The 13,231-nt window shown below is 43.9% G+C and overlaps 1 protein-coding gene across 1 annotated transcript in view; it reads left to right on the top strand.

Moving 5' to 3' along the window:
- The first annotated feature begins 1,379 nt into the window (after window positions 1–1,379).
- The window catches only part of LOC115472486 (hyaluronidase-2-like), a 55,699-nt gene continuing 43,847 nt past the window's right edge, over window positions 1,380–13,231 (top strand). The window contains exon 1 of the mRNA XM_030206777.1: window positions 1,380–1,540. Coding sequence (XP_030062637.1) covers window positions 1,380–1,540 — 161 coding nt within the window. The remainder of the gene's footprint in view (window positions 1,541–13,231) is intronic.

A 13,231-nucleotide genomic window follows, 5' to 3' on the forward strand; every position in this document is an offset into this window, starting at 1 on the left:
ATTATAAAATAAGGGCATTCTGCATGTAAGTTTAGGCAGGGGCATTTACACCACATTTTTGTTGGTGCGAATGGATGCAACTAAATTTATATACAATCCCTGTACTTAAGAGCTTATAGGATAGCGCTTAAGTGGGGGGGGGGGGGTCGGCGCCAATTATTTTAGGTACGATATATAGAATCCACCTAACTGGGCATTTTCGGTGGCACTATCTGGATGAATGCCTCTGAAAATGCCTGGTTAGCCTTGGACAGGTGATAAACAGGACCTTCTGTCCATTTAAATTGTTTGAATATTGGGCCCTTTGATTTCCAAAATGGCAGACAAACATATCTATGCATCGGCACTTAAACATCTATGTTCCGAAAGGAGCCTCTTCCACTGATGTTTTAGACATTGACAATTGTAAAATGTTTGCTCCTGCCGCATATAGCTGGTACCTATACATGTATTTTATTTTTTTATTTTTCTGTTACAAAGACTTGATATACTCACTCACTACACTTTAGCACTGCTAAGCGGTTTATAATCCACATATCTGGAGAAAAGTTAAAGAGAATTACGAAGGATTAAAAGAGGGGGGGGAAAGAAGAAAGAAATACAGGTCTCAGCAGCAGGAAAGTGTAAAGGAACAGGGAATGGAGGAAAAGAATGGAGATAGAGGGAAAAGGAAGGATTAACCATTTAGGGAGGTAGTAGAGATTTTTGAAAAAGGTTCTCTTTTGGAAGCAGGATACTGGGGTAAATAAACTCTTAGCTTGACCCGGTAGGGCAACTCTTATGCTCTTTTCATAAATGGCCCCTCCACTCCATACAAAAGAAAAGTAAATGTAATTAGTCTTCCTAAGGAACCATATCAACTTATTTAATTGAAGGGAGGTTAAAAAGAAATGAGTCTGCCAAGACTGTGGGAGAGCTCAATACTTTCTGTCGCTGATAGTTAATTGTCCTGCTGCCATTGTATGAGCTTGTATCTTACCAAGGTTAAGAGCTAATATATAAATTCATGACTGTAGCTTACTGGCTGAATCTTCCATCATAATGTACAATGATTATGATGAAACATTAACTTCCTTTGCAGGGTTTTTTTTAGACAGAAATGTATACAGAGTTTGTGTCTCTGGCACAAATTCACCTCTTTCTCATGCTCTTGTATATAAATATTTTATATGAAAAGTGCACTTAAAAACCACATTTTCTTTACTAGAAATAAGTTAATGGTGATTTGCCTTGGGCATATTCCCAGTCTGTGAACATTAGATGTCTACAAGAGCATCAGAGGGAGTCCACTGGAAGACAGTTGAACTTTCTTTCTGAGGACCAACTAAGGCAGCTAATAACTAATCACATGCCAAGGCAAGAGGAAAAGGATCCTAAACATGAGCACAGAACAGACAGGGAAAAAAGCATGGCTGCCTGCCGCCACTGGGAGAAAAGGATCCACCCTGCAGCCTGCACCTTCATCTGATGCAGCTCCAGTGACTGAAAGAGACAAGCACAGTGAGAACCCCGTTCCCAAGTTCCTCAAAAGTTGCACTGAGTGAGTTGTATGGCTATGGGGCATAGGCATAGTTTCAGGTGGGCCGTGGGGGAAGCATGATGTAAGTGCTAATATTGAATAGGTTCTCCTCCTGCCATTGGTCATATTATTTCCTTACCCTTTGCCCCCCAAAGTCAGCAGGCAGGCTATACCTATGCTATGTGGGAGAAGGAGAGGAAGAATAGAGCCATAGAGTGGGGGGATGCCCTTAGGGGAGGGAGGAGGAAAGCAAGAACTTGGGAAGGAGCAAAGAAATTACTACAGGGAGTAGAACATTGGAGGGAGAGAACTCAGTAAGGGGCCATGAATAAGGAACGTGCTGGGAGAGAGGGAGGGAGAGAAACAGAGAAAGAGAAGCAGTCACCGTGGACATCATGCCCAAATGGGCTGCTTTTCTCCAAAACTTTCTCTGGGAGCTCAGAGTATTTTGTACACATGCCCTTTCCCCAAAAAACTGAAAAAGCATAACATTTCCGAAGGCCCACTATTAAGTCGTTTTCACATGTATAATGAACCTCACAAAATTGCCCCATGTGAAAAAATATGTGCAATGGAAGATCAACATACTTGTAGATGCATTTGGTGTAGAGCATCTTCTGGGGTGGAGTATGGGCAGAGTTACAATTGACATGCATACTTCAGAAAATATGCTCTCAAGCAGCAATTACAGAAGGACCTTACGAGACTGGGAGACTGGGCGGCTAAATGGCAGATGACATTTAATGTGAGCACGTGCAAGGTGATGCATATGGGAAAAAAGAACCCGAATTATAGCTACGTCATGCAAGGTTCCACGTTAGGAGTTACGGACCAAGAAAGGGATATGTATGTCATCGTCAATAATACACTGAAACCTTCTGCTCAGTGTGCTGCTGCGGCTAGGAAAGCGAATAGAATGTTGGGTATTATTAGGAAAGGTATGGAAAACAGGTGTGAGGATGTTATAATGCCGTTATATCGCTCCATGGTGCGACCGCACCTTGAGTATTGTGTTCAATTCTGGTCACCGCATCTCAAGAAAGATATAGTAGAATTGGAAAAGGTGCAGTGAAGGGCAATTAAAATGATAGCGGGGATGGGACGACTTCCCTATGAAGAAAGACTAAGGAGGCTAGGGCTTTTCAGCTTGGAGAAGAGACGGCTGAGGGTAGACATGATAGAGGTATATAAAATAATGAGTGGAGTGGAACAGGTGGATGTGAAGCGTCTGTTCACGCTTTCCAAAAATACTAGGACTAAGGGACATGCGATGAAACTACAGTGTAGTACATTTAAAACAAATCAAAGAAAATGTTTCTTCGCCCAACGTATAATTAAACTCTGGAATTCGTTGCTGGAGAACGTGGTGAAGGCGGTTAGCTTAGCAGAGTTTAAAAAGGGGTTAGACGGTTTCCTAAAGAACAAGTCCATAAACCAGTACTAAATGGACTTGGGAAAAATCCAGAATTCCAGGAATAACATGTATAGAATGTTTGTACGTTTGGGAAGCTTGCCAGGTGCCCGTGGCCTGGATTGGCCACTGTCGTGGACAGGATGCTGGGCTCGATAGACCCTTGGTTTTTTCCCAATGTGGCATTACTTATGTACTTATGTAATAATGTCCATGCCTTCAATCTAGACACAATCGGGGCAATTCTAGAACCTAAGCACTCACACTTACATGCACATTATCCTCTGGATTCTATGGTGCCCAGATTTGAGAACCGAAATTTGCTTGTGCTCCCGATATGCGTTTGTAACTCTCGGTTTTTAAAATTAAACATTCAGGATTTCCTCCCTTTTTGGCACATATACTCTGCCATGTATTCTTTGCTCAATGCTCATCTCATCAATGCTTATTGATTATTCCATCATTCTGTTATATTAGATATGACACCAAACACGATTCAGTTTTTTCAGTTGCGGGTCCTACTTTATCACAGACCTCCACGATTTTATTTATTTATTTTATTATTTATTTATTTATTGCATTTGTATCCCACATTTTCCCACCTCTTTGCAGGCTCAATGTGGCTTACAATAATCATGAATAGTGGAAATACATTAGAAAATAGACATTTAGTGTTACAGAAGGATCTTGGGAGACATGATAGTGGTATAACAAGCATATATTGTAAGACAGCTCTGAATATATGTGGAGGAGTTGTGTATATTCATATTTGTTGATCTTTGTGGTATGCCTTGTTAAAGAGATGGGTCTTCAGTAGTTTGCGGAAGTTCATTAGTTCGTAAGTCGTTTTTAAGTTGCGCGGCAATGCGTTCCATAACTGTGTGCTCACGTAGGTAAAGTTTGACGCGTGCGTTAGTTTGTATTTCAGACCTTTGCAGTTAGGGAAGTGCAGATTAAGGAATGTGCGGGATGATCTTTTGGCATTCCTGGGTAGTAAGTCAATCAGGTCTGACATGTAGGCTGGTGCATCTCCGTGAATGATTTTGTGAACTAGGGAGCATATTTTGAACGTGATGCGTTCTTTAAGTGGGAGCCAGTGTAGTTTTTCTCGTAGGGGTTTAGCGCTTTCATATTTTGTTTTGCCAAATATGAGTCTGGCTGCACTGTTCTGGGCTGTCTGAAGTTTCTTGATTATTTGCTCTTTACAGCCGGCATAGAGTGCATTGCAGTAGTCTAGATGACAAAGCACCATTGATTGTACCAGGTTACGGAAAACATTCCTTGGGAAGAAAGGTCTTACTCTTTTTAATTTCCACATGGAGTGGAACATCTTCTTGGTTGTGTTTTTCGCGTGGTTCTTGAATGTTAGGTGTCGATCGATGGTAACTCCAATAATTTTTAGGGTGTCTGAAACTGGAAGGTTCAGATTTGGTGTATTGATGGTGGTGAATTTGTTCTTGTTATGTTGAGAGGTGAGTATTAGGCATTGGGTTTTTTCTGCATTGAGTTTCAACTGAAATGCATCCGCCCATGTATGCATGATATGGAGACTTTGATTGATTTCATTAGAAATTTCCTGTAGATCTTGTTTGAATGGGATGTAGATTGTTACGTTGTCTGCGTACATGTATGATCAAATTCAGGATAGACCTTAAAACATACCTTCATACAACCCTAGAACCGTCTTGGAACTGGGCCTGCTAGCCAATTTGGAATTGTTTCCTCTCTCTCTGCCTCCAGCTAATGCCCTTCTTTCTATCAAATAATGGAGTTCTATTTCTTCATTCCCCATACTTTTTTTTTTCCATCTCACAATTTCCTTCCTTCCATTTCTTTCTAATTTTTAGTATTGTAAGCAGTATAAATATCCCTTTTTGATGTGCAGGATAGCAAGCCATTAATTAACCTGAAACCTCAATTGTCTAATGAGTCATAATTGGACCCTAACAACCAATTATTTGGGGTAAATTGGCATCAATTAAGGCTTGTGCATGCAACTGGCTGTGCGCTCTGCTTTATGGCAGGGCACCTGACCTAACTCTGATAATGCAAAAGGGGGATGGCCATGGGAGGGGCATAGGTGTGCCAGGGATGTTCCAAAAAGTTACACGCATTGTTACAGAATACTGCCTCAGTGCACTCAACTTAGGCACCAGCATTTACACCAGGTTTCAGCAGGTGTAAGTCTGGTGCCTAAAGTTAGGCACAGCAATCCATGGACACATGCGCTTTCAAGAATCAAGCTTAGTGCCAATTTTTTCCAGCACCAAGTTTGGAGCACCATTTTTAGAATTTGCCCCTTTTGCAGAAATGTTTAGAATACTAACTTTTACATGCTAGCAGGGCACCTAAGGGCTATATTCTGCAAATACCCGCTTATTTAGCAAGGGGGGCACACACAGATGCAGAGTATGAGCAGGACTTGGGCAAAGCTCCCACTTATGCACATACTGGCCAATTTTCAAAACAAGTTAAGCCTCTCCTACCTGCTCAAAGTGCTTCCCGATGCATAAGTGTGGATATTATCTCCACAGACTGCCCAAAAAAAAAGTGGGCAAGGCAGATTAGGTCAGGAGTGGCACTGGAAGCAGCATTGTGGAGGAGTCCGGGGTTATGTGGGTGCTGGCAATATTCAGTGCCGGCACCCTCATAGCTAAGTGGCAAAATTTAGGACAGATTAAAAGCAGTCCTAAATTAGACCACTTAGCTATTGGGGCAACGGCACCTGCATAACTTTTGTTTGTGGATAAAAACCTCTTGATTCCCCTCCCAGCCTCTCTAATACCCTCTCCCTCCTACCCCTCTCCCAGGCCACAATGCTTTAAGTCATTCCCTTCCCCCAAACAAAACAGCACCCCCTGATGTCTAGATAGACCCCCTGGCCTAATTGTCTCCCTGGTGGTCTAGTGGATCATTGGGGGCAGGAACGCAACCTCCTTGCTCCTCTCCCTCGTGGCTGCCTGTCAAAATGACTGCCACGACCTTTTGCAGCAGCTTGCAATATCTTTGTGTAGTACTGCAAGCTGCCTCAAGAGATCACAGCAGCCATTTTGAAATGGATCCATGAGGGGACTGCACTCCTGCCCCCAAAGACCCCTGCTGGACCACCAGGTAGACAGGTAGGCCCGGGGAATTATCTAGACATCAGGGGTGGGAGGTTTGTTCGGGGAGGAGGGGAGGGACTTAGGGCATCGCTGCTGGTGGGGGGTGGAGGTATTAGACCATAAGGGAGATCAGGATGGTTTTAGCAATAAAAAATAGCTATGCGAGTGCCAGCCTGATGTTCAGTGCCGGCACCTGCATAACTCTTAATTGGTTACAGTTGAATATCGGCCAGGCCCGCATAAGCTCCAGCACCTATCTGTGTCACATTTATCTCCCAAATATCCAGTGCCAGTGCCTGGACGTGGCCCGGCATTGAATACTGGGGACTAATTTAGCTGGTGAAGGTAAGCCCTGACTGTCGCCGACTGAATATTGGGGGGATAACTTACAGAATACTATGTTATCCCCCCAATAACACAAAGTAGGTGCTTCCTTCCTTTAGAGATTACTAACATAATCAGGTATTTAACATGCGTAATATTTAGGCACTTGCAAAGTTCAGGAGGTAGGTAGATAACTTACAGAATTCTGACTTGGACGTTTTTTCAAAAATGCCTCTCCATGTGTCTTTATAAAATAGTCTAAAAGTAGATGCAGTGGTGTGCTGGAGCAGGCTCTCACAGGCTCACAAGAGCCGGTTGTTAAGTTTTTAAGAATTTTGGGAGCCGGTTGTTAAAGTAGGGCCCTCCATGGCTACTTTAACAACTGGCTCCCAAAATGTGGGCTTGGGCCCCCTGCTGAATTCTCTTTTACTTTGCTGGTGGGGATGCTGAGCCCTGCCAGCCAAGTAAATACAGTAGACTACTGCTGCTCCCCGCTCCTTGTTTCCAGCTCTGGGCAGCAGGCTGGGACTTCTCGAGCATATGAGAGAAGTTCCAGCATGCTGCTCAGAGCAAGACGTTGGGAGTGGTGGCAGTCCATTTATTGGCTGCCAGCAAAGGTATGCCTAGTGTGCCACACGAAGGGAGGGAGGAGAGAGAGGCAAGTGTTGCTCCCCCCCCCCCCCCCTCCCGGCAGCCCCTGGCCCTTTCAACTGCAGAGCTGGCTATGTCCGGAGAAAGAGCCTGTTAAAAATTTACCAGCACACCCCTGAGTGGATGCCTTTGCTATCCTCCTGTCCTAGCAAACTGCTATAGAATTGTTCCTTTTCAGGTGCTAACATTTAAGCCCCCATTAGTGTGGAAATGTTTAGAATAGCATCCTTTACATAATAACATAGTAACATAGTAGATGACGGCAGAAAAAGACCTGCACAGTCCATCCAGTCTGCTCAACAAAATAAACTCAGATGTGCTACTTTTTGTGTATACCCTACCTTGATTTGTACCTGTCCTCTTCAGGGCACAAACCGTATAAGTCTGTCCAGCAGTATCCCCATCTCCCAACCACCAGCCACGCCTCCCACCACCAGCTCTGGCACAGACCATATAAGTCTGCCCAGCACTATCCCCGCCTCCAAACCACCAGTCCCGCCTCCCACCACCGGCTCTGGCATAGACCTATGTATGCACATAAATGCCAGAATTCCACCTAAGCACTATTCTGAAAATAAATGCTATGAAAGTTAAGCAGCTATTTGCAAGGGGGCATTAAATATGGGTGAAGCATGGGTGGAGCTCACACATAGGATACTGGCCAAAAGAATCAGGGGACAGAGCAGTCTGAGAGCCATTCTGGTGCCAGATAGGAGCTTATTCTACAAGGGAGCCTGTATCCTTCCCATCATCCTGAGGTGCTTGAAGTGAGTCCTCAGGTAAGTGAAAGGAGTCAGACTGGGCAAGGAAGGCATGGGACAGTTTGGTATTTGGACACTGAAGATCAGGACATTCCTATTCTTTAGTTTTCTGTTTCTCCTGGGCAGTTTTCAGGTCACTCTTTATTTTGTCCTGTTGTAGCTACATTAGATGTCAATCCTGATCCCACTTTTTCCTGTTGTAATTCATCTCTCTGTGCTTTGAGCTCATGAAAAGGAATGTAACCTGAGGAATTTTTAAAACTGTACACTGGCCCAGACTTTTTCGTGTCTCTTTTTGCCCCTCAATCCACTGCTTGGAATTCAAAGTGTGTAGTGATACATTCATCCCTCACTAATTATCAGTCTTATTTCCCCATATTGTTTTGAAATTATCAGCTTAATAACCTTTTTGAGTACTATCTTTCACTTTTGCATAAGGGGCTATTCTTGACTTTGATATCCAGAATTGGTCTGTATAAGGACAAAAAAAGCAACACTAGGCCTTCAAGACTGGGACAATTGAAATTCTTAATTGATGACCCGACACGGGCCGTGTTTCGGCGCAAAACAACGCCTGCCTCAGGGGTCAAAAAGGGACACAGTTTGATCTACTCGAAGTCAATTCGATGCCCCAGCATATAATTTAAAAAACGCCATTCGCCACAGTTGCGAGGATGCAGCTCTATAGAGAGCCCACTCGTATGCTTGAAAGCGAAAGTAAAAGCCATCTGTGTATGCTGTATTACCCTCTTTTGTTATGTACAAGTACATAAGTATTGCCATACTGGGAAACACCAAAGGTCCATGGAGCCCAGCATCCTGTTTCCAACAGTGGCCAATCCAGGTAACAAATACCCGGCAAGATCCCACAAATGTACAAAACATTTTATACTGCTTATCCCAGAAATAGTGGATTTTTCCCCATTTAATAACGGTCTATGGACTTTTCCTTTAGGAAGCCGTCCAAACCTTTTTTAAACTCCGCTAAGCTAACCACCTTTACCACATTCTCTGGCAACGAATTCCAGAGTTTATCCTATACTGTTTATTGTAAGCCACATTGAACTCAGACTTGTTTGGGATAATGTGGGATATAAATGTCACAAATAATAATAATAATACTTCCCTCTTTCCTGTTGTCTAGGATTCTAATCCTAGACAGCAGAGAACAGCCGTTTCCTTCTACTCAGCTCCTCCTCTCCCAGGAAGAAGCCAGACAACTTGGAGCAGATGGAACACAGCAAAGAATAGTCACTATCCTTCTCATTCTATAATCTTGCATGCATGTTTTCGCACTTAACGCAAAATTGGGCACATAGGTTATAAAATAGTGCTGGTTATGTGTATAATTTAATGGCCTAATTAGGTGAAAATTGACACTGACAATCAATAATCAGTGTTTATTGCAGCTAATTGGCCTTAATGTACAGTTACACTCATAACTACATTTAAGCACTATTCTATAACGTAACTGTGAGAAGGGTGTGGATGTGGGCAGGGCATGTGCAGGGCAAGGGTGTGCCAAGCAGTTATGTGCTAAGCTTTTAGATTACTGTCAGTTTTGTATGTAACTGACACATTTAGGTATGAGCATTTATGCCTTTCATAGAGCTACTGTAAGTGCATGCACCTGAAGTTGCACATGTAAATGTGGACTTAAGCTAATATTCTATCATGGCAAATAAGTGATTAATTGCTGTTGTAGAATTCATGCTTTAGTGCACACACTTTAGGTGCCTGACTTAAGGCAATCTGTACAGAATTATCCCCTATGATTCCTAATCCAGCCCTACTCCGCCCCCCCCCCCCCTCCACACACACACAGTCACATCACATTCCCATCTCTGTAAAGCAGGGGATCTCAACCAGTGGCATAGCTACATGGGGCCAGATTTGGCCCTGGACCCCCTGCCGACGATCCTTTCGACCCCCTCCCGCCGCCAACCCTCCCCCGCTGCCGCCATTGCCGTCAGCTACCTTTGCTGGCGGGGGACCCCAACCCCCCGCCAGCCGAGGTCCTGTGGTATTGTGCAGGATGTCAGACTCACAGAAACAGAACGAAGTCTTGCACCAGAAGAAGAGGACCTCGGCTGGTGGGGGTTGGGGTCCCCCGCCAGCAAAGGTAGGCGACGGTGGTGGCAGGGGAGGGTTGAAGGCGGGAGGGGGGGTCGAGAGGGTCGTCGGCAGGGGGGGGGTCAACGTTGGTGGTGGTGGTGGCGGCGGCGGGGGGGGGGGCTAAATTATGCCCCCTCACCTTGGGCTCTGGACCCCCCTCCCGCCGAAGTCTGGCTATGCCCCTGATCTCAACCCAGTCCTTGGGACACACCAAGCCCGTCGGGTTTTCAGGATACCCACAATGATTATGCATGAGACAAATTTGTAAGCACTGCCACTGAATATTGCAATTTAGCTTACATGGGTTGTACTGAACTAGTACTTAAAGAACTACAAACCATCCAAAATACAGCTCTCTGCTTAATCTTTTCTTTGACAAAATCTGACAGATTATCTCAATTTTATGTAAAGGTACATTGGCTTCCAATCAAAGCAAGAATTCAATTTAAGTTGTCATGCTTTCTCTCAGTGCTTTTTTTGTAGGAAAAAAGGCACCGGAACTCATACAGGGCCAACCTTAAGGGCATGGTCACTATCTATGGTTCCACCCCTACAGTAGTCACACCCCAGGGTAACCACACCCATTTTACCAGCCATAGAACATATAAAAAGGTATTATTGAAAATAGTGCACAAGTCCCTAAGTCCAACAAAAGAACCCCTAATTCAGCTAAAACCCCCCAAAACCAGACTCTGGCATGCAGGATAACACCAGAAAAACAAAAATATTTTCCCCTTGTACTGCTATAAAGATAGCAGGTGTAAATTTCAAAAACTGACATATTCCATTCATTACAACTACAAAGAAAACAAAAAATTAACACAGCTACCACACTAATGTTAAACTAAAGATAAAATTCTTTTTTTTTACCCTTGTTGTCTGGCCACATTTCAATTGTGTTGGTCCCAGTTTCTGGTTTCTACTTTCCTCATCTTTTCTTAACTCTATTGCCAGAATTTCCTGTTTGTCATTTTTCTCTCCTCCTTTTCCGTTCAGCTTTCTTCGATTTTATTTTCTGTCTTTGCCCACATTCAGTTCTTCCTTACTATCCAATCTTCAATTTCCCTCTTTTAACTGTGCTTACCTACAGCTTGCCCCTTTCTCTCCTCCCCCTTCCATACTCTGCCCCTCTCTCTCCTCCAAACTTCCATTCAGCATTGCTCCTCCTCCTCCTCCCCATATCCATCCAGCATTTGCCCCCTCTCTCCTCCCTACTTCTATCCAGCATTTGCTCTCTCTGTCCTCCCCACTCCCAACTAGCATTTCCCCTCTCTCTTCTCCCCACTTCCATCCAGCATTTGCCCTCTCTCCTCACCACTTCCATCCAACATTTGCCTCCTCTCTCATCACCACTTCCATTCAGCATCTACCCCCCCCCCTCTCTCTTCACCACTTCAATCCAGCATCTCTTCCCTTGTCCACTCTCTCCCCATCCTGCATCTCTCCCGTTGCCCCTTCTCTCCCATTCAACATCTTCCCTTGCCTCCTCTATCCCCATCCAGCATTTCTCTCCCCTTGCCCTCTCTTTCCCATCTAGTATCTCTCTCTCCTTGCCCCTTCTTTCCCATCCAGTATCTCTCCTGTGGCCGCTGCTGCTTCTTCCAATGAGCAGCAGTGGCAGGAAAATCAAGGAGTAAAAGGCACAGGGCCACAGTGCACTGTTGGCTCTGCTGACCCCCTGCCCCTCTGACATCAACTTCCTGTTCCAGGGCAGGGGATTGGCACAGCTTACAGTGTGTATCCTAGCACTGCAGCCCCCCCAACTGCTACTCCATGCTTTGCCTACTGCTGCTGCTCATTGAGAAAAACAACAGTGGCCGCGGGAGGGAGGTGGGAGATGGGAAGATGAGCAGGCAAGGAAAAAAAAAGGTGCGTACTGACACATACCAGCACCAAAAAGCCCTGCTTTCTCTACAAAGTTTTATATAGGTTAGCATCATCTTATTTTTACAATCATTTTAGGATAGCAAAAATTACTAAAAATTACAGAAAAGGGAATATCAATTTCCTCCCATCAGCGAAAAGTAGGCTCTATGCTTGTGTAGCGTGTGCCAAAATAAGACTACCGCCAGGCCAGTGTGCCCTCCTGGCGGTAATTTCAGGTTTGGCGCACGTCCATAATGCCCGGAGGAATTATTTATTTTTTTCCTCCTACGTGCACCGGTTCCACTGGTAATTGGCATGCGCCAACTGTCACCATGCATGAAGCGTGTGAGCCTTTACCACTAGATCAATGGGTGGCATTAAGGGCTCAGGCCAGTTTTGGGGCGCATGCTGGTTTCATTTTTACCACAGGCCCTTCTCCTGTCCCATTTTTAAAAAACCCATTTTTTGTAGATACGGTAAAAACTGGCCCGGCACACATTCAATACACGTGCCTACACTACCACAGGCCACTTTTTACCATGGTTTAGTAAAAGAACCCCCTAAATCTCTTAGTTTTTCAGGCTTCAAAATTCAGTAAGGAGATCTCAGCTATGATTCGGACTTCAAACTCCTATGAAGGGTTTCAATTAAATTTTAAAACTTTTCCTTTAAAAAATGTGTTTTAAATTCTGTGTAACCTTTTCTCATGGGTTAGGACTTATGCTTATTTTGAATTACTTTCTGATTGTTAGCACATTGCTATCACGGTTCTATGCAATTGCTGAATTGACCAGTATCTTATAAGGTGAGTCATTCCGAACTGTAAGACCTGAGTGGGTTATAAGTTCCGTTTATTATTATTATTATTACTGTATGCAAATCTATTTCATGCATATTCATTGTGGATACCATGAACAGAGTGGCTTGGTGTGTCCTGAGGATTGAGTTGAGGACCCATGTTCTAAAGGAAACAGGAGGAAAGGGGAACACTAGCATGGTAACAGAACAAAAAACGAATTCAGGTTTTGGCTGCATATTTTTGTTTTCTAATATATAATCACTAATTCTGTATTTGGTGAGAGTCTGTGTTCTTGGTATGTGATTGAGGTGAGGTACACTGTAGATTCCATATGGGGCTAGATTCTATATATGACATTGTAAAAATCAGTGCCGATAAAATAGGCCTAAGCGAATATGCCTAGTGCCAGTCCACACAACTAAATTTAATTGCGGGTATTTATGCCAAATAAAACTTGGTGTAAATACCGACAACTAAGTTAGATGCAGACCAGATATATTCTATAACAGTGCGCATAGAGTTTTCAACTGCCCACTCCACGCTCATGGTCACTTCCCCTTTTCGGTTCTGTGTCTTAGAATTTACACGCATCACTTTACAGAACAAGCTTAGCAAGTTGTGCGCTTAAATTCTAATTAATGCCAAGTAGTGTCAATAATTGCCTAAATGGCAATTATCGAT

Source organism: Microcaecilia unicolor, chromosome 6, assembly GCF_901765095.1.
Source record: "Microcaecilia unicolor chromosome 6, aMicUni1.1, whole genome shotgun sequence".
In the NCBI taxonomy this organism is placed as follows: domain Eukaryota; kingdom Metazoa; phylum Chordata; class Amphibia; order Gymnophiona; family Siphonopidae; genus Microcaecilia; species Microcaecilia unicolor.